General features: G+C 41.2%; 3 protein-coding genes across 5 annotated transcripts; 1 reads left to right on the top strand and 2 right to left on the bottom strand.

Annotated features, from left to right (window-relative positions):
- Positions 1–6134: 6134 nt before the first annotated feature.
- creld2 (cysteine rich with EGF like domains 2) lies at positions 6135–9023 on the bottom strand. Of its 2 annotated transcripts, XM_005797211.3 has the most exons (10): positions 8686–9019; positions 8282–8364; positions 7940–8050; positions 7601–7692; positions 7334–7510; positions 7154–7252; positions 6947–7030; positions 6726–6821; positions 6478–6612; positions 6135–6397 (listed from the first exon to the last, which is right to left on the bottom strand). In XM_005797211.3, the coding sequence occupies exons 1-10, from the start codon at positions 8824–8826 to the stop codon at positions 6339–6341; spliced, it is 1077 nt and encodes a 358-aa protein (XP_005797268.1). In that variant the 5' UTR covers positions 8827–9019; the 3' UTR covers positions 6135–6338. The 2 variants fall into 2 exon arrangements, with proteins under 2 accessions (XP_005797268.1, XP_023205880.1); XM_023350112.1 differs by having other exon boundaries at positions 7154–7510; positions 8686–9023.
- Positions 9024–9161: 138 nt separating this feature from the next.
- On the top strand, positions 9162–16303 carry alg12 (ALG12, alpha-1,6-mannosyltransferase). Its single transcript, XM_023350111.1, has 9 exons — positions 9162–9503; positions 10846–10978; positions 11048–11221; positions 11305–11499; positions 11654–11757; positions 12496–12719; positions 12819–12988; positions 13074–13149; positions 14115–16303. Exons 1-9 carry the CDS (start codon positions 9345–9347, stop codon positions 14359–14361), a joined length of 1482 nt encoding a protein of 493 aa, XP_023205879.1. The 5' UTR covers positions 9162–9344; the 3' UTR covers positions 14362–16303.
- Positions 15589–24060, bottom strand: zbed4 (zinc finger BED-type containing 4). 2 transcript variants are annotated; one of them, XM_005797265.2, is made up of 2 exons: positions 23850–24060; positions 15589–20379 (listed from the first exon to the last, which is right to left on the bottom strand). In XM_005797265.2, the coding sequence occupies exon 2, from the start codon at positions 20182–20184 to the stop codon at positions 16450–16452; it is 3735 nt and encodes a 1244-aa protein (XP_005797322.1). In that variant the 5' UTR covers positions 20185–20379; positions 23850–24060; the 3' UTR covers positions 15589–16449. The 2 variants fall into 2 exon arrangements, with proteins under 2 accessions (XP_005797322.1, XP_023205878.1); XM_023350110.1 differs by lacking the exon at positions 23850–24060 and adding an exon at positions 23320–23830.
- Between the last annotated feature and the right edge of the window lie 424 nt (positions 24061–24484).

The following is a 24484-nucleotide window of genomic DNA, read 5'->3' on the forward strand; positions in this document are numbered from 1 at the left end:
ACTTGTGTCATCTGTGACTCCTTCTCTCCCCTACTCATCAACTCCTTGTTCCCTTCCGTCCTGTTTACACCCTCCAGTGTCAACACCACCTGAGCGCCATGGCAACAACACACTGCTATATGGAGAAAGGAACAGAGATCTCCGCCTCCACCGGGGTTTTACAGCTGGTTTTGGACAAAAAAAAGGTCTGGAAATCACTTTGAAGTTGGGTCCAGCAGTGCAGGAGAAAAATGCCTTTGATGTGGATAACCAGCAAGTGTCTTATAAATGCCCCAGGTGTTACAATAGGTGAACAATGCAAAATCCTGCTAGTTCATCGCAAACCCAATGCTGCATAGATCATGCTTCCAGACGCACAACCCCTGATGCAGCTTTTTTTCATATATATATATATATATTTTCTTTACATTTATTTCCAGTAGAAATATTGCTCAAAGCGTTTTTGACAAGGATAAGAACATACCCGACGTTGCTATTTCAACCAACTGCTGAACATCTGGCTCCGACTGTCCGTGACTTTATTGGTGTGCTTATGGGATCTCCGTGTTAGGTTCTCTAGCCATCCAAGGATGACTTATCTGAAGGGGGAATGTCTAACATTTTACTACCTGCACACATGCAACATTTGAGCGTTAGTTACACGGTGCCGCAACAGAGAAACCACGTGCCTGGTCCCAAAAACGGTTGTACAGGACTCCCTGTACTTTATAATGGAAGTATAATGCAGGTTATTAGGGAATTCCACCATGACAAAAGGTACTCTATAAAGAATATTTATGAAAACTATTACTCATTAAAGAATTCCAAGTTGATGAAGCAGAATTTTCCTTACCTGTCCAGGATGAATCCCAACTCTTATCCATTGACCACCAGAAAGATACGCAAACCCTGCAAGGATGAAGGAATAACAAAAAAAACTCAATGGATTTTCCTGCAGATTCAAACAAGGAATTGGTGAGGCACCATTGCTACTTTTGCAGTTTGAGCAGCAAGGGGACTTTAAAGCATTAAAACCATCTTAGTATAATACAAGAATATGTTGAGGTAAAACATCAATTGGCTAGGCATTTGATGCTCTCCAGCCATTTGCAAAACAGCTTTCTACCAAAGATTAACTGTTTGGACATAACACAGGGACTGAGGCATGCATCTGGACTCTAAAGCTCCCTGATAAAGAAAAAAAAAGGGATCTCATAGTGGTTTTAGGAAAGAAGCCCAATCAACATGGCTCAAAGGATCTACTGCTAAGCATCTTGGTCTGAGGCACTCCAGGAGAAGCCCAGATGTTTTTCCCCCCACATAGCTGAGCTGTCTGGAAGTAAAAGAGGTACCTGCTCAGTTTTAAGCATTTGTTTATGAATCTAGTGTTAAAAGGTGTGTTTGAAGGATTGCCAAAGAGAGCCTGAGCTGACTAATGGTAAAAAGGTGTATCTTGGGTGTAGATAGTCACGGTTTTTAAACCACAAATATTTCCTGTCAAATTTAAAATCCCTTTTGAAAGGGTTCTTTTCAGAGAAAGTAGAGTAATGTAACTCTGCCTTGCTTATTTCAGCTTGTTGTCTCCGGCATTCCTCCTTTTGGCCATGAGCTATATCTGATGACCGCTGGAGTTTCATTTTGATTCTCCTCTTTCTTCACCGTGACAGACCAGAGCAGTGACCACGTTACTCCAGGCAAGGTCTCAACCATCTACCCACCATTCTCTCTGGTGAACAAGACAAGTTATTTGAACATTTCCTCTTGCTTCACAGACTGATCCCTACCCTTAGGAAAGCAATCAGCCTCTTTCCTGGTGGTCCACTGCCACATGCCGTTAGAGCATCTGCAACAAGCTAAGGTGAGACCCTGAGGTTCCCAAACCCTCGTCACAAATGCACCTTGAGATGCGGTCCATAAACACCACAATCAGATATAGTACTGGGAACAAGTTCCACTTTGCGCCAGAAAAGCAGACACAGCACTTCCTTTGATAAGTACCAAACAACCCAGGAAAGATGCAGAATCCCCCACAAACCACCTTGACTGGACTGTTGTAATCCTTCTGCAGATGTGGACAATGCAACCAAAAGTACCATGAACAACTCAGCAATTCCATAAGCGTAAAGATCTGGTTCACTGTTCCAGCGCCAGTTTAGATAGTTATTTCATTAATGCAGTAATAGCTAGAGCAAAAGCAGATAAAATGTCTCAATGTTTTCATTTTTATTTGCATCTCAACAGACAAAGGACTTAAACCTACAGCACTGAGATCAAAGTCTCCTATCTGTCTCCTCTCATTCCTGATGGCTGCAAAAGATCAGAGGCCAATGATTCAGTCGTGACGTATTGCTGTACACGGAAAGCACACTGGGCCTAATCTCATCACCCTGTTATGCTCAGCACATGTGCACACCTGCACATGCAGAGACAATTCTAGACCTGGACCCTGGCTTCAGGATCAAACAGATCGTTGTAAGGGCAGTCTCTGTTCAACACTGAGAATAGGAAGGAATACCCTCCTGAAAACGGTCCAGCCACAGTGGATTGTACAAAAGAAAGTAAAACAATACAATTTTCACTCTATTGAAGCATATAAGAACATTACAAACAACAGAAAGATTGTTTTCATTCTCAGCGCAATGAAACAAGGCAACAAAACACACTGAATAATTAAAAAAGCTGGGATTGGCTCTGTGTTGTTATTGAGTTGAAATGGTCTCAGGTAGAATCTAATTTCTGTACATGCAATCAAAACAGCAGTTATTGAATTCTCTGCTGCTTAAGGGCCCTACTGTGTTTTCTTTTGGTGGGGAAAAAAAAATCTTGTGACCTAAATAATTCAGATGTAGATTATGTTTCCCTGTTTTTTCTCACTAAAGGTCAACTGAATTTACTCTGGGAAATACCAAATATATAATCCAACCGTGGCAGTCTCTTTAAGGAGAAAAGAAATCTGGATCAAGTGCTTTTGATTCTGCTGTTTTCTGCTAAGATGCAGCACAGATGGAACTGCAAACTTCATTGCATTACTCAAGATCTGCTGTGATGAGGGTTTATATTTTTGTTAAATTTAGGCAGTTTTGGGCATCAATAGGATGCATAATAAATAAATCCTAAACGTATTTCAACAAGTTGTTAGTTTAAGGATGCACGTTTATGCAACCAGGTTATTGCACTTCGCTATTATTACTTTTGTACTTTTTCTTCTCCTTATGAAAATTTAGGAATCTGTTCAATTGAGGGTGATATGGGGGTCATTTGAGCTCCAGGGGTCACACAAGCTGCGAGTCAGTGAGTTAGATGTCTTTCACAAACAAAGCAGATTTTCAATTTCCCCCTCCTCACCCCAAGGCAAATGGCTCCAGCTGTTCCACCCTCTTCTAATGCTTTCACTTCCTGTCAATGTCTACATCTTATAAGAAAAGAGGCCAGAATCAGGAGGGTTGGTGTCACTTTTTTGCACCTTGAACTAAAGATTCCACAAGAAGCCATGGGTCTTGAGCTCCAGCCCACGGCGTCCAGTTTGTCCGGCCTAATCGTTGGCGGCTGGGAGTCCAGCTGGCCGAAAACAAGGCGAAGCCGACCGCATCAGAGAGGGCAGCAAGTTTAAGGAGTGCCTGACATCAGAGGCTGTGCAGACCGCTGACAGACAACAAAAGCACATGGTGCCACATCTGGCTTCTAGTTTAACATGCAGTTTCCCTTAGAGCATCTCGGCACTGTGATTATCCCCGTCCCACCGGCCTATAATGGAACAATGAAGACTTTCGGCTAAGGATAGCTCTGGGAAAAAAGCTGGTTTGAGATGAAACCCTTGATGACTGAGGAAGAAGAGCAGTAGATTTAGATGCCCAAAAAATGCCACTGAACAAGAAGTGGCGAAAAACACTTTATACAGAATTTGGTGCCATCACCCTTGCGTCCCTGTGTTTTCCATCTCTGGAAGCGTCCTAGTAGTCGCCCTGCTACAGCTGGACCATGTGCTTCACAGCTGAGGTTTACTTACAGCGGAAAACCACCAAGGTTAAAAGAAAGTATCGGGGTGCCCCTCCAACCACAGAGTGAGCGAGCATGCATGCATGTGCAAAACTGAATCTAGGTCGCTTTACCGCACGGAAGGGGAGGCCGGCATTCAGAATAAACAATCCCCAACAAAAGGAAAGCCTGGTGGTTAAAGGAGCGGTCTTCAAACGGGTCACAAGTTCAAAGCACTGAAAATCAGAAAGTCATGAAGGAGCATCATTTTCTTTTCCCAGAGAGTGAAACATTCTTTGCATCATTTTCAAGTAATTCATAAGGTAAATTAATTTAAAACGTGGGCCAAGAGTAATTTGCCAAGTCAGAAGTGTACATACACAAAAAGCAATTTTAGGCAATTTGGGGAAGTCCACAAGGTGATGTCAAAGCTTTAGAAGATTCTGATAGGTTAATTCACAAAATCTGAGGTTGTTAAACATGGCCCCCGTGGACATACCTTAAGGAACTACTTAAATACAATGCTACCTTATGTGACATGATGGAAAAATAAAATCTAAAGAGATCAGTCAAGATATTAAAAAGACAATGCTGTACCTCTACAAGACTGGTTCATTTGCCTCCTGGCTCTTATTGGTTGTTTCTAGTTAGCACTGGGAGAAGGCATAAGTGAGGAAAAAGCAAATCTGCTTTGACTGTCATTAAGCATCAGGTTCCTGCAACAGACTTTCCCACTAAAGCTGTTAGTGCAGTAGGCTCAGTGGAGTACATCTCATCTCCAGAACATAAAACATTATATCAAACATGCATCTGATGAAGGCTAAATTCACCTAAAAGGGTGGCATCAGTATTAGGTACACTGACTCATGTATTAGTCAGGATGCTGACTCACGCTGATGCTCTCTTCTTGCCAAGTACCTCATATCATCTCCTAAAGCAAACACTTTCTCCTTTGCGTTATGGATAAAATATTTAATAACACGAGATAGTTCTAACAGTGTAATCCATGCCTCCGCAGTGATGAGCCCAGCATGCTGAGTGCGAGGGTCAGAGTAGGGCAACTCTGCATCTCTGCTGTCGGCTCAGACAGGTCTCAACTGGCTGCTCCTTCCACCTTCGGCAAGATCCGGCAAATCAAAACAACTTACATCATCCCAAAGATAGCGGAGAGGGTTGATCAGGAGGAGAGACTGAAGGGTGGGCAATTGTTGGTAAGAAACACGACTACCTCCACTTGTGCCCACCTCAAGGAAAGTAATTTAGATTAAGACTAATCTCTTAAATAATTAAGCTTTAAGAGTAGGGAAATGTACTTTTATTACCGCAGGTTGTAAAGGAAACTCCGGATCAATCTAGGAGGAAATACTGTATTATTGAGGATACTGAGTGCACAGTAAAGATGATTTAAAACACCAACACAGCATCCCTCGCTTTCTGGATCCATTCCAGACATGTGAGCGATGAAGATCGAAATTTCAACAGCCAGCACTGCCATCGTGTGGCAATCCCGAGTCACTGCAACACGATTACATTTAAAATGTCTCCTGCGTTGTCGGGCAGTTTTTCCTCAAAGCTTTACAAATGTAGGCGTGACATGTTTCTTTTGGGTTGCTAAAAAAATAATAAAATCTTTGAAAACTGTCAAATCAAATGGTTAATTCAAATAACTCAGAATAAAATGTCTATAAATCAATTTGTGTTCAAAATACTAAACGTATTTTTTACATTACAAAGCTACCCAACTTTAACAAAATTCAGACCTTGTATTTCAGTTTCATAGCATTCCAAAACACATTTAAATTCCTAAGATCTTTGTTTTACAGGAGCTGACTTGCCGTTTTGACTACCCAGCGTTTGCGTTGTAAAACTAACGTTTTACTTAATCATTTAAATTAATGAATATGAGGCTACCCATTGTATTGTGTCCAACCTTTCACTTGTGTAATTGCTTTCTATGCATACATTTATGCAACTTGTTACCAATTGGCTCCTTTACTATGAGCCTCTGAAAGGGAACTTAACACTGCCATCATGTGGTGATTTCAAATTACTGCAACAAAGTTACCATTTTCCTTTGATTTTCCAATAATTTACTGCTTCAGTTAAACTTGCTCCATTCTAAAAGTTATAAAATAAAACAGAAAGTATTTGATTAGTTAACATAGAATCACATTGAATTCAACATTATTCACGTTTATTGAAACAACTTTATTAAAACAAATGAACAGTGGCATAAAATGTCCTGTTTCTGTCCAATTCCACTGCTGGAAAACACTGGTGGGTTTTGAAAACATGTGGTATATTGATTGCGGTCAAGTTAAAAAAAAAAAAAGAAAAAAAGGCATGAGGTTCAGTTCGTTCATATACGGGTCCAAGTTTCAACATCAGAGCTCCCCATGTGGCCCTGGAGTCGTCTCCGATGCTTCAGACTCCTCCTTTTCATCTACAGACAAAGGAAGGAAAAAGGTGAGAGTAGTGCTACCAATGGTGAAATGTTTGAGTATTTAACGTAGTGACCCTCACCACTCTGTTGGACACACTCGCCATCTTCCTCCTCATAGCCACTGGAGCAGATGCAGATGAAGCTGCCTTTATTGTTGACACACTCCTGGTTCTCCTTCACACATGCAGGCTCCGACTGTGAACATTCATCAATATCTAGAAAGCAAGGATAGCAATAAGCAAAAGATATCTGCAAAAATGACTCTGTACACATGGCAATAGTCGTTTTCCTCGATAATTTACAATCTACTGAAATATTTCTATCCTACCAGTGCAGGTTCCTTCTACATCCTTGTATCCTTCAGCACAAGCCTGGCACTCATCAGGACCACCTCCAGTGCAGCCGGTGCACGCCTCGTCACAACCTGTGTGAGTGCAAGCCGATCAAAACTAATTAATTCAATGTTCAGCTGCTGCAAAAAGGTTGAAAATATTGTGACTATTTTATTATTTCTGAATTTTTTTCCAAGGAAACTAATCGCAACCTTACCATTGCAGGAGTAGGAACCTTCAGCATTAAGGCAGTATTGATCCTCTTTGCACGGTGAAGGCTCTTTGGCACACTCGTTCACATCTGCAAATCATTTGGCCGACAACACAAATGTTATCAGTTTCAAAATGTGCAACCCTACACCAAGTCTTTCTTTATAATTAAATCCCACACAGGGTTCGCAGAACAGGATGGTATTCCTCCTACCGACACAAGCTTCTTGGTCATCCTTCTCCCAGCCCTCCTTGCACTCGTCACAGTCCTGATTGGTTGCGCCGGTGCAGGTCTTGCACGACGTGTCGCACTCTGTGGCAGGATGTAAACCCTGAATCATTGACCAATTCACTGAACCGTGTCGCTTCCTATACAAGTTTGCCAAAAGTTTACCTGTACACAAAGAGAAGGTATCGTTTCTGACTTGGTTGAAATACCCATCGACGCAGTCTAAGCAGAACTCCCCCTTATAGGCGTGGTCGCAGCTGCACTTCCCGTTGCCTCCGCGGGTCCCGTCGCCGTCACACACCCCGTTTCCATGACACGGCCTCTCCGAGCCCCCTAGACAAGCTTCAGAAGCAAAATTATTATTATCATTGGTGTGTCAAATATTACAGCCAGATCTGTTTTCCCTCTGGTTTCATTAGAATAGTTCCTTACCATTGCAATCAGGTCCAAATGTTCCCTTTGGACAACAGACCTTGATGGTGTCTATGCAAAACCATTTATGCAGATCTGGATGTTTGGTTTTCCTGCATTGCAGAAGGGGTGAAATGGGAAGAGGTGGACTTCAATGAATGTAGAAACTTACTGCAAAAACTTGCTAAGTTCAGCTGGTTGTTCAATATTTTGGGGAATAGCTAGTTTGTTAAACCTGATCGTGAAATAATTCAGGTACAAAAAGGTCCCAGATTAGATAACTGCTAATGTTTAAACACTTTTCTCAACATCAGCTCATGCTCATCGACAGTTCCTCTGTCAATCTCACTGGACACCTACTTTTTAAACCACCAGGTCTCAAACTGCTCCTCGTGTTCCTCCACCATACGGTTGCACTCAAAGCTGCTGCTGTCACACAGATCCTCCAAGATCTCCATCAGGCGAATCTCACTGCAGGAAGACAGACATAGGTATATCCACACAGGAGCATAGAGGAAAAGGAAGCTGGGAGGTACAACACAGGAGGCGACAGGTAAAAGTAAAGGTTCTCTTTTTGGTGCAACCTTGTTTAATGATTTGTTATCTAAAATCGTAGATATGCTTCCACTGCCGAGGTCAAACTGCTCTGTACCAGGTTGACCTGGTGTTAGCAGAGGACAGGACAATCTGGACTCGTCTCACCTTGTCTCATACTTGGACAGTTTTCTCTCCTCCCATGCTGTGTTGCCTCCTCCAAAGTTCTGCTTTGCTGTTCTATCATAGCCCTGAAAAAAGAAGAAAATCACAAACCCAAGTTATTTATACCAAGTGGAAAGAAGTAGAGGTTTTGCACCTTGACCAATAAGGTCGACTTATCAGATGTGCCTTGCAGGACTGGTGGTTATTTAGGAATGCCAGATTTAAAAGGAGTGAGCACAAAATGCCCGCCACATATTTCAAGTAAAAAGCAGCAATTAAATGCATTAAAGCGTGAATGCATTTCCTTTCACCTGACAGTCATGCCTAAAATAGCATTTTGTTCCTTGAGATTGATTAGTTTAGCAAGGCAGTGCAAGCAAGGCGGGTGTTTTGAAAAGATCTCTGACCTTGTTGAAGTTCTCAGTAATTTGCTGGCAGGTGCTGCAGGCGCTTTTTAAATCTCTCTTGGTGTCGCCGGCTTGAAAAAGCAAAATAAGAAGAATGGAGCAGGAGATGAGTCGCAGCTGTGGAAGGCAGGGGGACAGCATCTCTCACCCAAACAGACTCAATCACGCTATCATGACAGTAGCACTCTTCACTAACTGGTTTACACCTAGCTATAATGTTCTGTAACGGTCGGATATATTTAAAAGAGCTATTCCTAACATCAAACCTAAGATAATTGTATCTATGCAAAGCGCAGCTAAGTAGTATTTACATGCCGGTTGTAGAAAAAAAGAGATGCTTTTCTAGTTTTCCGCGTCAGCCTCTAAGGCTGATTGTGGCTTGTAGTAATTGGTTAAAAGGCCTGTCAATCATTAAAGCAACCAATCACAAGCCGCCACGAGCGGGACATAAAACCTAGCCACACGTGGAAAATTTAGGAAACCGATTTGTTTTATTCAAAAACATGTTTTTTAATTTTAGAAAACCTCTTTATTGCAATACCAAACAGGTATTGACACGTTTTTAGATAAAACTAATAATATTATGCGACTTCAAAGCGTTTTGAGAGCGTTCACTTCCTGTGTTGACCGGAAGTAAAATCGTCGGCTCTCCAGCTGTCATGGCGGAAAAGAAGAATGTTTTGGAGAAGCCTTTGCTGCTTTTGTTAATTTTTCTGAGTTTCCTGCATTTATTCATTTGTCCTTTCACGAAAGTCGAAGAAAGCTTTAATTTACAGGCGACGCACGACATTCTGTACCACAGACTTGATTTTGACAAGGTAAGCAGACTTTCAATGATGTAGACTGTAAATCACACGCATGCGCACAGAAGAGACCAACCAAAACGCCTAGTTGCTGAAATGTCAACAGTTCACGCCACTATTTTGGCTGTTAGTAAAGTACAAATAAAATATATATTCATATTAAAATAAATACTTTTTAAAAATGAAATTTCTGTAAATTTCATTTGACGTAAATTTTCTGTAAATTTCTTGTTATGATGTAAAGCACTTTGAAATGCCTTGCTGCTGAAATGTGCTATGCAAATAAAATTTGATTGATTGATTAAAAGTTACATTTTATTTATGTTTACCTGATTTGTAGGTCTAATAGAACTTGTGCAAGATGGATAATATTTTTCTGACACATTTTGTTATGATATTGTTATAGTAATATTTTGCACTATAATATCTGTTCATTATAGTTCAGTAAGCAATATTTGAGATATTAAGGTTTTGATTCATAAATATCAGATTCATAAAAGATGTACAAAGGTACAGTATATCTGTGGCCTTATATCCAGTATCCTGGTATATTAAGGTTTTAAAAAGTTATAATTTCACATTTTTATTTTTATTTAATTTAATAATTTGAAAATATTCATACAGCTTCTGAAGTTCTTTCACTGAGAGCGAAAATAAAACTAGATAGAATCATTTGAGTTTGGTCCCCCTCCTCCACCTATTGCTGCACCCAGGTAGCTGAAAGAAGTCTACACATTTCACGCTATTATAGCAGAAACTTTAAACTCATTTGGAATTGCATCCAGATATGAAAAACAAGAACACTCAACTGTGGAAACGTAAAGACAAACAACACAGTTATTATAACATAAATCGATTTGGCTTATAACCTGCTTAATAAGCTTCTTTGCTCTTTAGCTAAATAACTACTTCCCATTCAGCAGGAAGGTTAGAAAAGAAGTATTTAAAATATATTCTTATACTGTAGTTTTGAGCTGGCTAAAGCCGGCATTGTGAGGTCAAAGCTTCGCAAAAAACTGAAGTTCAGAAATTGGCCACAAAATTGTGATTGGTGTATCTCTAAATAGTAATGTTAATAAAAGAAAAACCTTAGCAAGAAATGGCAAACTTGCATCTAGTAAATTACACGTGGCAATATTAATGTGTGTGACAGTACTGATTTTTATAAGGAATTTAAATATTCAAACAAGATTTTTGTTTAAAATTGGTGTAACAAATGTCTGTTTTCATGGTTTGATGTTTTGAAGTTGGAAAATGCACATTTTCTAGTCCGTTAGCATGTATATTTTAAAAAAGTTAATTGTTTTCACGATGTTTTGAGTGCGCTGGAAACTAGAAAATATCGCTTCTCTCTCAGTATGACCATCACGAATTCCCTGGAGTTGTGCCGCGTACTTTTCTCGGACCCCTGTTGCTCTCCACGCTCTGCTCCCCGCTCGTTTCTTTATCATCTCTGCTGGAGGCACCGAAATTCTACACTCAGCTTATAGGTAAGTAAACATACAGACAATGACTGCTTTAACCTGAATGTGAGGATTTCTAATGTACGTTCTGCTCAGTCCGGGCTTCGCTGGGGTTTTGCGTGATCGGCGCTCTGTGGCATATGCAGAGAGAAGTGCGGAGGCAGTTTGGCTCCACAGTTGCGTGTCTTTTCTGTCTGACCTGTGCCTCCCAGTTCCACCTCATGTTCTACAGCACCAGGACACTCCCCAATGTCTTTGCGCTGCCAATAGGTACGCTACACTAACGACACATCTTTACCGAAGGAATCTCTTGATACATTTCTTTCTTTATGGTTGCAAAATTCCTCCCAAAGTGCTTGTAGCGTTCACCTCTTGGATGGCTCAGAAACACGGCTGGTTCATCAGCCTCTCCGCTTTGGTCATCATCGTGATCCGGTCTGAGCTCTGCATCTTGCTGGGCCTCATGCTGCTGATGGCGCTGCTGAGCAGGAGGCTGGGGCTGCTGCAGCTGATTTACTACGCTGCTCCTGCTGGACTCTTGTCCCTAGGTGAGAGCAGAATTTACAATATCTAATGAGGTGGGCAGAATGTTTGGCATCTCTTAAGGTAGACTGAAAAAAACTAATTATTTTTTTTTTGTTTTATCCTTAATAATTGCATAAAATGAAACCAGAAATATGTTTGCTTTATTTTTTGCTGCAGCTCTGACGGTGGCTGTCGACACCTTCTTTTGGAGGAAGCTTTTGTGGCCTGAGGGGCAGGTGTTGTGGTACAATGCCATTCTTAATAAAAGCTCCAACTGGGGAATATCCTTTTAAAGGGAACCTATAATGCAAACGTCATATTTGGCATTTTTGTACTTCCATTTGGGTTTCTACTGCTTCTAAAAACAATCTAAGTGCTTAACAAAAACCCATGTAGCCGTTTTTTGGCAGTAAGTTCTTTTTTTTGTTTTTCTAGAAAATGAGCCGTTTCAAAAACTTACGGAATATAACGTCACAAACCAGCCGGTACTGCATCTTACCTAGAAACTCTAGGTAAGAGGCTAGGTTCGAACGGATCTGCTTGAACCTAGCAGCGCAAGCTGATCTCCAGCACGTTTGGTCAACTGGTTTTACCTCTGTATGCGGTGTACAATGCCAGCTGGAAAAGACAAGTGTTTTGTGTGTTGACTTACCATCCAGAAACCACTTGCTGAATTTTTGCTTGTTGTGCTGGAGGCTCCACTTCTGCTTTTCAAAAAGTACAATTGTATAATTGAGTATCTATTTGCAGCCATTTTCACGTGCAAGTGGAAACATTGAGTTGAGGAGGTGTGGCCAACAGCAGTTTGGATGGGTTTAAAGTGACAGAGACCTCAAAAAACAGCTCATTATCGAAGAATGATTTTGTGCAACAACTGCAATTAACATGATTTGTATAGGGAAAAAGTACAACTGTCTTCAGGTTTTTTTTTGTTGTTTTAAAATGGAAATCCTAATGATTTCCCCAAATATTTCTTTTCTGTCTACTCCCAAGTTCGCCTTAACTCCTCTCTCCATTAAACCTCGCCCTTTCTGTGGTATTTTTACTCTGCCGTGCCTCGATCCCTGGGCTGCTCGCTGCTCTTCGTGCCTCTCGGCCTCCTGGACAGGCGGATTAGGCTGCTGCTGCTCCCCACAGTTGGCTTCATCCTCATCTACTCGCTGCTGCCTCACAAGGAGCTGCGTTTCATCATTTACACTTTCCCTGTGCTCAATTTGGCTGCTGCACGCGGCTGTTCCTTCATGCAAGTTAAAGTTGATTTAAAAAAAATCTTATATCAAGTTGTATATATATATATATTTATCTTATTTCAGTCATTTTTTCCCCCTTCATTTTGCTTCAGATTGTGCAACTATCAGAAATCCTGGATGTACAAACTGGGCTCTGCAGTTGTGGTTGGCCAGCTGTTGATCAACTCATCGTACACTGGCCTTTGCCTGTATGTTTCCCATCACAACTACCCGGGCGGCAAGGGAATCCAGGAACTACACAGGCTGTTGCCGGCCACAGCAGGTCACAACTGCAATTAAGCAAATGTATTTCCTAATATTAACACACACGTCTGGATTTTTAACGCGGTGCGCACATTTTTCCTCAGATGTCTTTGTTCACATCGACAACTTTGCTGCCGAAACGGGAGTGTCACGCTTCTTAGAGCAAAACAAAAACTGGAGGTAAGTGTTGTGTAAATATTGCTCTTCACAGTTATTGACACCCCTGCTAAAGAAATGTAAAAAGCATTCAATTAAACCCATTTGTCATTGTAGTAGGAAAAAAATTCACGCTGCTGAAGTAAGAAAAAAAATCGGGTCCTGTTGCAGTGCTAGTTTATAAAGCTTTAAGCATTCTCAGACTGTAGCTAGAAGAAGTAGGTCCATGTCACCTCACCATTTCCCCAAGGAAACAAGCTATTTAGTTATTTTCTTCTACTATTTCATCACTTATAAAATCACATCTTCTTTGTAAAAATGTCATGCTTCCCCATTTTTCCTGTTTTGGAGAGGGGCTAATAGAAATAAGCCTTTATGTTGTTATATACGTTTCTTACTTCTTCCTACTCCTTTTTGAGAATGTCAAGATTAATGCGGTACAAAAACATGTCTTTTGCATTCCTTGTTCATGTGTGTGATTTTATACTTCTATCATGTTCGAGATAAATTAATAAATCTTTATATTTATGTCCCAAGGAAACAGGCAAGTAGCTTTCTTTTTCTTGCCATTTTCTGACTCAAAATGATGAACACACAAGCTGCTTGAATGGCATGTTTTCTTGTCTTTTCCATTTTGAATATTGGGTTTAGAATCAGGACTGTTACATAATGACACCCTAAAGAAATGAGAAGTTTTGCTACTAAATACAACTTCTATGGCGCTGTGCTTTAAAAGGTAAACTCCTCATTAAAAGGTTTCATATTTACTTATTTAAAGGGAAAAAATCTATTATCTCCAACCACTCCTCTCTCCAGTTTTTTTTTTCCACTGTGATATTTTGCTACAAGGTCAATCATTTTGATGCTTTTTACAAATCTTTATCAGATACCAGTGGATTGCGAGTGGGAGGATGGCTACTTTTGTGCCATTACATAAAAATGCTCCTCATTTTGGTTATCTTTCTAATAAATAGTCTTCAATTCTACAGATACGACAAAAGAGAAGACATAAGCACCAGAAGCCCTGAGCTCCAGGTGTACTCACACCTGCTGATGGAGGCGAACGACACCAAGATACAGCAGCTGCACAACACTCATGAGCCTCTGGTCTACATCGAAGGTTTCAACAACATCGCCTTTAGCAAGGCTCACTTCCCACCTGTCAGAGTTCACCTAGCGAGGAAAGCTGTGCTGATGCAGAGCAAGACTTGGGAGGGCACATCGAGAGAAACATGAGCTGAAATATAATTTAGAACTATCAGGTGACCAAAGACAATTAAAAATCATGCTGCTAGGTTGATAGAAAAAAAAAATGTCTTGGTGTCACATACCAGCACAGATCGCCTATGATCTTCTGCCCCAGCAAATGCATCCAGTTATTGTTTACACCAGAGAATCCTTTCTATATTTTGATTTGTAAATGAATAAAAGCCAAACAGAGAAAATGAAAGCATGTTGTTATCCTTACAGAGATAGTTCAGGAGGTTTTGGAGAGAGGTAGTAAAAATCCAGAGTGGTTGGTGCTGGAGATTAAAGCTAACGGCTTTAATTGGTTTGGGGCCAAGCCAAAACGCTCGTCGCCTTAAATAACATCTTAAAAATGTAATTTGCTTTGAGTAACAGCTAAAATTGCTAACTTTGCATTGGATGATCATTTTCACAGGAATTGCGGGTGCAGCAGCAATAATCTTCCTGTTTGAAACACTAAATGGGACCAAAATATCTAAGATTAACTGCATTATAAAGTAGTGGGTGACCTTGTTTCTTAATGGCTCATATAAGGAACCAGAGAACCGAACGCAGCACGGTCTTTGTCAGTAGCGGAACAGGAACTAAACTTTATCAAGATAACAAATTTTCCTTCTACAAAAATGTCAATTGAGCAATTGAATTTTTAATCTTATTTGAATTTTAAGTGGAATGAGCTGACATTTCTTTAGAGTACATCTCTAAATGGAAATACTTCTGAAGGTGCTGATGTAGCGCCGGAAATCAGGAATAACGTAAAAAAAAAAATAAAAATGCTGCCTTTAAAATTAGATTTTTGTATTTTTTTTAAATGGTTACATTCTTGAAAATGCTCTGGAAAAAAGCTGACAAACACAAGGCAGCATTCGCTTAAACTCCACATTTCACCCTTTTATAGCAGTTATTGTGAGCATGCCAACTCCAAAGTCTAAAGCAAATAAACATTTTTTAAAAAGATAGCATTTGCATAATCTCCTGTTTTGAGACTGGTGTTTATGATGGTAAAAATCAGCTTTGGGCTTAGCTCCTCTTAAACTAAATGTTCCAGTACATTAACTAAACTGGACCTATGCTAAATAGAGACAAGAATCACCTACTGCGGGTAAAAAGCTACTTGTAAAAATAAATAAGCAATAAAAACTCCCTCCATAAATCCTGAACTATCCCTTTAAATCCTTCAAAACGTCACACAAAAGCTAGAATAAAAACAGAGAATACTGTTCAAGAAAAACCTTTATTTACAAATGACCACAAAATTTGCATGTTTCCAGTCTGAATGCTAAACGTTTATCAAATTAGGTTCAGAAGTCATTTAATATAAAAATGTACAGTACACTGTTCATCAATAATAAACCCATAATTTAATCCCCTGGACATAAACTTAAATTGTGCTTAAGAGTCAACTGGTGTATTCCAAAAAATCCACCTTATTCTGAAAATACAGCCACATTATACATCATCTTATTAAAAGCATTTCAGTGAGTTAAAAAAAAAAAAAGACTTTCTACCGTACCGTAAGCCTCAAATTTACAAAGAAAAATTAAATAGCATTAACTTAAAACATATTTCAGTCACAGCATTTGTTTATGGGCCAAGTTGTCATTCTGAGAAAAAAATTCCTTGCATCTATGTTTAATTAATAATAATAATAATAATAATAATAATAATAAAAAAACGGATCCTGATGCGATCAGCACAATTTCTATAATATTTACAGCATTTTGACCTGAAGTAGTTTTGGTTAAGGCACAAGGAGAGAGTAGACAACAGAAAAAAACAACAATAACAAAAGATTACAACCAAACACATCATCACTATCCCCCTACAGCTAAAAAAAAAAAGAAAGAAAGAAAAAAAAATCCCTCCCTGATACACTTCTCACTGAGACGTTTCATCACAACAGCTCCAAGTGTTTAACAGTAGTACACAATACAAGAAACCCTCAATCTGGCCTTTGCATTAAGAATCAGTGTATAAATCCCTATCTTACAATTAGCCCCACACAAGCCCACCCATTTCACAGCTATGCAACTTGGTCCTTGATGGAACAGTTTTCAAATTAATATTCAATAATGTTCAGTACTGAAAATAGATCAAGGGGAGGTTGACCTTAAGGAACAGCAGTCCCTCTATGTTGTCCAGCATTGGCCTGGGCTGGTTTAGAGCACAGTTGACGCCGGCGGTGCTAAACAGCGTCTCTACTGGGACGATGGTGGGAGGGCAGCCCACGTAACGGGCGGCTACTTTGGCAAGATCGGGCCACAGAAACTTTTTCAGGTTCCAATAGTCGAGGGGGTCACAGCTTTGATCTAAGATGTCTTCCTCCAAATACTCCAGCACTACCATCTCTGCGGACTTTTCCTCCTCCTCCTCCTCTTTTATGTTTTGCCTGAATTCAGGCATCAAGGGCCAGAGGTTGTCTCTGGTTGAGTGAGGGTTGTCAGAGGAAACGGGGTCCTCGTCGCAGCCGTTGGGGAGGAGCGAGTCAACTGGAACTGAGGTAGAAGAGGACAAGTCCAGCTCCTGGATCAGATCTTGTTTGCAACGCTCTGCTTCTTCCTCTGTGAACAGTGATGTTTTGTATCTCGGGTCCAACATGGTGGCCCAGGTATAACGTGGGTCTTGCAGAGTAGCTGACATCCTGTTCATCATTGCTTCCTTTAGAGACATCAGCATATTGTCGATGCCAACAGTCTCATCAAACAAGAGATCTATTTTCCTGGTGAGAATGTGAATGAGCGGTATGACTTGGCCCAGAGTGGCAGTGCGGTTGCTCAGCTCTCTGCTGGCCACTTCAAAGGGTTTCAGTGCATTGCAGACTGAGAGCATCACCTCCCACTGGTCAAAGCTGATTATTTCCCTGAAATTGCACTCTATCGACAAGTCGTCGATAGCTATCTTTTGCTCAACCAGGCGTTCCAACATGAAGAAGGACGTCATCCACTTAGATGGAACGTCCTGTATCAGCTGGTTTTCTGGCAGCTGGTGAGTCTTTTGGAGCTCGGCCAGTCTTTCTTTTGCATTTGCCGAACGGTGCACACGTTCGCAGATCTTTCGCGCTATGCTCAGAAGGTTCTGAACCAATCTCTGGCTTTTTATGGCTTCGCTTACAATGAGGTCTATGGTGTGTCCAAAACACTGCACGGTGACATGGCCATGCTCCTCCAAGGTATTTTTGATGGTGTCGTTATCTGTTACTGTGAACCCTTTCTTCAGCCCTGGTGAGGTGATCCAATTGTCCCATAGGTACTCAAGCTGCTTTGGGATGTCGTGCATATCTTGGTCACAATCTATTTGCGAGACACTTAGGAGAGCTGAACAGTGGAAGTCTTGACCTTGAGGTCGGAGATTTGACTCATATGCTGCCCAGTGAGCGGTAAGGGTCAAGTATTCTCTTGTCTGGCTGCTGACCCAAATACTTGTTGTGAAGTGGACAACGCCGCCTTCGGCCTCTTTTAGGTGGGTCAGCACAACATCTTTCACCTTACTGTACATTTCTGGTATGGCGGTGCTGGTAAAGTAAGAAGAAGGTGGAAGAGAATACTGAGGCTGGAGGAACTCTATCAGTCTAGTCAGTCCAGAATTCTCTACCATAGCTGATGGCTGAAGATCCAGTGCGAGCATTTCCGCAATAAGCTTTGTGGTTTTTTTGGCAACCGGGTGGTGTTCATCAAACCTCTCACAGCTTTGCTCCGGCTGATAAACGGTGGCTTCCATCGGCTCTTGTTTAATGCGAACTTCAGCAGACGGCACAACACCTGAGATAGAACTGTTACTTTCAAGAAAATGTCCGTGGAACCTCTGCATGTGCCTGAAGAGGCAGCTTGTGCCGAGGTTCGTAGTCTTTTTGCCTCTGCTAATTGTGCGGCTACAGTGCAAACAATTCACCTTGGTGGGATCGGTGTCGGAAATGGAGAAATGATTCCACAGTTTTGACGTCCTTTTGCTAAAAACGGGCAGGTTTGGGGGCTTTTTGTCAATGCCAGAGTCGTCAGCTTCTTTGGCCGAGACTGGATCTGTTGAGGTGAGCATGGCGTAGGGGTGAGGGAACGATTCCTTCTCGTCTGTGCTTTTTTGGTTTTTCATGACGTCTGGGTGACGTCTCATCAGATGCCTCATCAGGCAACTTGTGCCAAAGTCGCCCCGCTTGCCCCGACTAATGACACAAGGACAGTAACGGCACAGTGCTTTTAACTGGTCAACTGGCGACACTATGAAATGTTGCCACACTTCAGATTTCACCCGTTTCATAAGCTTTTTATTCTGTTGGAAAACTAAATGGTTCTGACTGAGGCTGGGGCCTTCAGAGAGGTATGGTGAGGAAGTCAGTGGTGTATCAGCCCCCTGAGTTTTAAAGAAGTTAAAAGAGGAATCCTGCCCTGAGAGATGCATAAGGTCTCTCTCCTCCTTAATAAACATGCTTTCCTCTAAGCTTTGGGGTAGTTCATCTGATATAGTCTCTGGGGAGGACATAAGAAAGGGTGGCTCTTTTTTAATTTCCAGTGCATCATGTAGCTGTGAGCGGGACAGCAGCGAGGGTGGGTTTGTATAGGGTGGCGGAATGTGGTTGCCATGTCCGTTTTCCTCGATCACAACCTCTTTGTGGGCTCTCCACATATGACGAATGAGACAGCTTGTCCCGAGATCCTTTCCGTTTTTACCCCTACTGAATTCATTCATGCAGTGGATACACACAGCTTTGGAATTGTCTGCAGGTGACAAGTAGAAATGCTTCCACACGGCCGACCTGCGACGGGAACTGGCGCCTTTAGGGGTTCCCGGAGGGCGCTCGGGTCCTCCGTCTAATAAGTCGTCGTTGTTTTCGCTGGAATGTGAGGATGGAAAGGGTGGAAGGATGCTACTCAGAGGGTCGACATTTGTAAACTGATCTATTTTTTGTTCGACTTTGGGCAGCACTTCTTTGGATGACGGGCTTGAATTTTCAGCCGAGGATGTGGACGGTGATGTGTTCTTTGAGGGAGAAGTAAAAAAGTCTCCGTTTTTTGGTGAGCCTGGGGAGGGAGGTATCAACGATGAGGGAAAAAGAGGCAGGCTGGAGAAGGATGCATCTGTGCCGTCCTGTATAAGCACAGTCGGGTGAGCCCTTCGTACGTGCCTCATTAAACAACTCGTGCTGAGGTCTTTTTCGTTCTTGCCCCGACTGAACTCTTTCATGCAGTATAGACAGATTGCTTTGGTATTGTCCCGTGGCGAAATGAAGAAGTGATTCCACGCTTGAGATTTTTTCCTCGGGTTGCCGTGACCCCTCATCGACGACAAAAGACTTTGAGTGACGGCATCCATGGCAACATCATAAAGGGTGCTTGTGTATCCGCTTAATAAATTACTATAGTCATCACAGTCTCGGGTTAGAAAAGGGCCAATGGCGCCACCAAATGCTAGCCTTTCGTCCTCTTGCATTTCCTCTTCCATCCCATTTGCATCCCCAATATGATCTCTGACACTTTCACTCAGTCCACCACCGTTTGGATACTTCTCAATGTTTATATGTCCGTCATTGAGGGACGATGGCGCAATGTCACACACTTTCTCCAAGTCTAACCGTTTTTCTACCTGAGAAGATAAATGGAAACTAGGGAGGGAATCTTTATCCAGTGTTGAGGAGCAGCTTGGCGACTTTGTATCTGTGAGATCGTGAGGATGAAAGCTGTAGGACTTTAACACATAACCTTCCTGTCCCTCGATTTTCAGGCAGGTCCCTTTCGCCTCTCTTTTTTTACTTTCTGCAGAACTGTCAGAGACACAGAAGAAATCCTCACTCAGGCGAGGGATATGCTCTTCTCCGTCCATGGTGGCAGCCCAATCGTTTCTATGGATCAGTCAGGCTTGCGTTGTTGGGTGTAGTCACTTCGTTTCAGCTGCAGTCATTGATAAGGTGCTTCTTAAGCAGGTGTGGTATTGAGCGTGTTGCTTTCGTTGACCCCGAGTGCCTGCTTGTTTCCCTCCATTTATAGATTAAACATTTTCCACTTCTCTCCACACAACCTACAGAGAAAGGGAAAAAAAGAGATAGAATCAGTGCAAACAGTACAAACTGGATTCCAAAAGCAGGTAATACAAGTGTACCATAATGATGTAATCAAACCTGTATGTTTTGTTTTCTTCCCCCCCCCCCAGATCCTGTACAAGGCAAATAAATGAAACCAGTTTGTGAGATCAAAGCCAAACACTAAAAGCTTCACAGTGTATTAATGTAACAAAATTGTTCTGAGTAAAGGGCAGTTATTTCATTTCTATCATTTATACAAATGGCAATATTTTATATAAAGAAACTCACAACATATGGTGCTGAATTAAGTTGCGTTTCAGCTCTAAGTTGTGCAGGTTTTTGGCCCAGACAGTCATAGGTTTCATTTTTGAACACCAAAATATCTTTTTGCAGATAAGTTGTCTAAATTTTTGTGCAAATTGTGGCATTTTCTTATAAATTTGTTTAATTCTGCCTGAAACTGTCTCCGCGGAACCTTTCGTTGAAGGATCGCCGTTGTAGTTGAAATTTCAAATTGATGGCAACGGTACAGCTTGACGGCTGTACCGTTGCCATGAAGGCAACGGAATTTATCTGAATGTGTCTGGTATATGCCTTCACTCAGCATTTAGTGTCACTTTAAGAGGATGTTGCTTTAAAATCAGCTGGAAATCTACATGCAGGTTGCCTAATTGAGGAACTAGTCTGACTAATGAACCATGTAGTTTCTGCTTAATTAATTGATTGATTGTCCATGCTTTGGTTCAATATGCCATGCTGGTAACTTACACATTCAGGTACAGAACGGCCGTATTAGCTTTCCTCCGCTAATACGGATCAACCCTTAGAGCCTTTCTACTTGATGTTCTTTCTGAATAAAAAAAAAGGAGGACTTCTCACAGCATGTATATCTGGAACATGGATTTGTGGCACATCACTGAGCTAAAACCGGAGCTGGTACTGAATTCAGGAGGGTGCTGCATAGGCGTAAGGAGATGTGACAGATTCTGCTAAATCTGTAGAACATAAATAGGAAGATGAACACCTTTAAGTCTGTTTCAAGATCAAAATATCATAAATAAATGTGAAAAATAGCTTTAAAGAATAATGTTTTGTTTTAGAGACAGTGGGAATAGTTGTGGCTCTTATGACTCAAGTTACATCGATTAAATCATGTCCGCTTTTGTATTACATATTTGTCAAAATAACATGAAATGATTTCATACTGGGAACATTTCAAATTGATCTACTCCTGATTGCAATGTCGCATTCTTTACTCAAAGCAGAAACAGTTTTTGAATGAATGATAGAAAGCATTAAGCAACTTGATGTATTAATGTCCAAAATGATGAAGAGGACTACTTCAGGTCACATTAGAGTAACTTTGGGCCAACTGTCAAGAAAATAAGCCACTTTTTTTTTTTTTATTTAGCCTGTAATATTCTTCGTCGTCATTCAGAGAATACACACTAATTTGGTGACACTCTACATCAAGCATTTTTAACTATTTCACACAGTAAAACCTGCAAGAAGTCAACAACTAATTTGTGACTAAACTGATTAGGCAAGCAATCTAAAAAAAATTTTTTTTAAAAAATCAACAGTTCTCAGCCTTGTCTGTGGTTATGGTTCTGAAGTAAACAATCAAACCAGGAAGCAGAGTTCTAAACTACAGAAGCAAAACCAGAACAAAGAGACATGCACAGTATTGCAGGGAACAGTTCCTATAACGCAACAAAACGTCTGGCAGTGCTGATTTACATAACAAAGAAGCCTGCGTAGACCGTAACCTCTAACGGCATTAGCATTAAACTTATAGGCTGAAATGTACATATTGCTGGCTAATTAACTATTGGCGTATATTTTGTGAAACCCTGCAGTCGTAGACAAAAGCCTTTCAATTCTGCTTTGTTTGTATTTGGGTTGCTGACATCACAGAAGGTCAGGAACCGAGCCGACCAGCTGATTCTGGTAAACCCTGTGATAGAATAAAAAAAAAAAAGAGAGAGAAAAAAAGTTGCACTTTTGAAGTAAGGATTTAATTAAAAGAAGAAAAAAAAAGCGTGTATCCAATGAGGAAAAAAAGGAGAATAATAATACAAATATTCAAAAGAATTTGTGATGTGTATGTTATAGACATGTTTTTTTCATTCCTTATAGAGAAGTAGTCCGAGATTTTTGTTGATGTTTCCATATGAAAAATGGCGTTTCAATTATGAAAACGTTTGAACTAAACAGCCTAAGTGTCTGCTTGGTTATGGTTTCATCTACCTGTATTCCAGATATCAATTGAATTAAAAGAATTAAGAACCTTTTAAATCAGATTATTGTCCATAGCAATTAAGTCCTAGTTTTGTATTTTAATTGTAGGACTTAATTAGAATGACCTGTTGAAAGATAATGCGATCTTTGGCCTGAATAACAGGACTGTTAACTCTTCACATTTTTCTGAGTAAAAAGAAAGCCATAAATTCTCCCCAAATCTCAGATATGCTTGATTTTTCACCAAGACACCGGATCTTGATATCATTTATCTTTTTTTTAATATTCTTTAACAGCTCTGACATCAACTATTCTAAACTTCTTCAACCGTAAGTATTGAAACTATATAATTTCTCTGCAGTACGCCAACACGTGAAACCCATTGGAGTTGAAACTTTTAAGTGTGATCATAACAATTATCAAGCTTCCACAAATTCAATTGATCCATCATTTTTCCTCTCTAAACAAAAGCAATAGGCTGCAGGTTTTAGTTTTATGAATACGCTAACACGTTTTGTTTTTTTTTAATCAATCACGACTCCGTACAGAAATCCTTTAAAATGTGAAGTTTTCTCATTGATCACCGGCGGCGAGCTTTCCGGGTTAAGCTTTACGTGCTAAGTCAGGAAGATGCGAGAGGACAGCAGAAAATAGTCACGGTCGGCTAGCGATCACCTGCCCACAACAAACCTCACTTTAGATCAGTGTGCTTCCCTGCCGGCTCTTCGCTTGGCCACGATGAACTCGAGCAGCCACGATCGTCACACTCCTCCAGGCATCACATAATGGAGTAGTGTTAAATATTGTCGGCTATAAGGCTACATCATCAGTAAACACGACGGTGGCTATGTTAGAGCTAATAGTTAGCCAGAAGGCTAATAAATACACAAAAGCCACTCGCAGGTAAAGCCGTTCTGACGCGTGAAATCTCGCTCCAATGTCCACGGCTATGACTCCTCCACACACACACACACATATACACACAGGCAGAATTGTCGCCACACTCTTAGATATGCGCCTCGTTATGGTCGGACCGTACCACGTCTGCTAGCTGGTTAGCTGCCAGCTAGGCCACACACAGGACATGCAAGCTAACCTGGCGAGGCAGAACCCAGCCGAGCACACGAACCGCACGGGATCCGAATCAGGGAAGCTTCTCAACCACGACGTCCCGCCCGCATTAAGCCCCCGATTTCAGAGCCCCGCGTCGCCCCGGCGTACTTACTGTTCACTCTGGCGACGGGATCGCAGGGTTTCGGCTCGTAAACGGTTAATTGTGACACATCTGATTGATCCGGAGCGGGGTTCACTTTGTTGCTTTTGTCTCCTGGTTTGCTAGCAGTTCGCGTTCGGCCGGAGAAGCAGCTCCACGCAACGTCGGACGGAAGGAACGCGCTCAGTGATGTCACCGGGCTCAGAGTCTTCATTGTGGCCAAACGGCCGATGACTTCAAAAATGTCCGGTGACATCACGATTCCGTTTTCACACTTATCACTTTTTTCCCCCCCTGCGCTTCCAAAATGAGAATGGGTTCCATTCAGAAACGAGTTCTTTCATTGGTTATCATTGTTTCACAATCGATGTTAATTAGTTGTGTCAATCAATTAAAGTTCATCCTCCAAGATCAGTTTGTATGTTGAATGGTGCGTTTGAGTGCTGGTCGTCATTACGTGCTTTTAAGGTGTTTTGGTCATTTTGTAGTCCTACTTTAAGATAAGAAGATGCCAGTCCAGGTGTCTCCACATTGGCAGCGTTTCTGTGAAATTTTGTAGGTTGCTAGTTGTTTGATTTGGGGGTCAAAGAGTCCAGATGGGACAATTTCAACATTTTTTCTGACAATGAAACCAATTTTCTTTGTTG

Source organism: Xiphophorus maculatus, chromosome 17 (assembly GCF_002775205.1).
Source record: "Xiphophorus maculatus strain JP 163 A chromosome 17, X_maculatus-5.0-male, whole genome shotgun sequence".
NCBI lineage: Eukaryota > Metazoa > Chordata > Actinopteri > Cyprinodontiformes > Poeciliidae > Xiphophorus > Xiphophorus maculatus.

Excerpts from the sequence above, each read along its gene's own strand:
- alg12 (XM_023350111.1), top strand. The coding sequence starts at position 9,345 with ATGGCGGAAAAGAAGAATGTTTTGGAGAAGCCTTTGCTGCTTTTGTTA. Across the intron at positions 11,500-11,653 it reads TGCTGGACTCTTGTCCCTAG|CTCTGACGGTGGCTGTCGAC; the intron begins GTGAGAGCAGAA and ends TTTTTGCTGCAG. Across the intron at positions 13,150-14,114 it reads GAGCAAAACAAAAACTGGAG|ATACGACAAAAGAGAAGACA; the intron begins GTAAGTGTTGTG and ends TCAATTCTACAG.
- zbed4 (XM_005797265.2), bottom strand. The coding sequence starts at position 20,184 with ATGGACGGAGAAGAGCATATCCCTCGCCTGAGTGAGGATTTCTTCTGT.
- creld2 (XM_023350112.1), bottom strand. The coding sequence starts at position 8,826 with ATGCTGTCCCCCTGCCTTCCACAGCTGCGACTCATCTCCTGCTCCATT. Across the intron at positions 7,693-7,939 it reads GAGACCTGGTGGTTTAAAAA|GAAAACCAAACATCCAGATC; the intron begins GTAGGTGTCCAG and ends TCTGCAATGCAG. Across the intron at positions 7,511-7,600 it reads ATTTGGACCTGATTGCAATG|CTTGTCTAGGGGGCTCGGAG; the intron begins GTAAGGAACTAT and ends TTGCTTCTGAAG.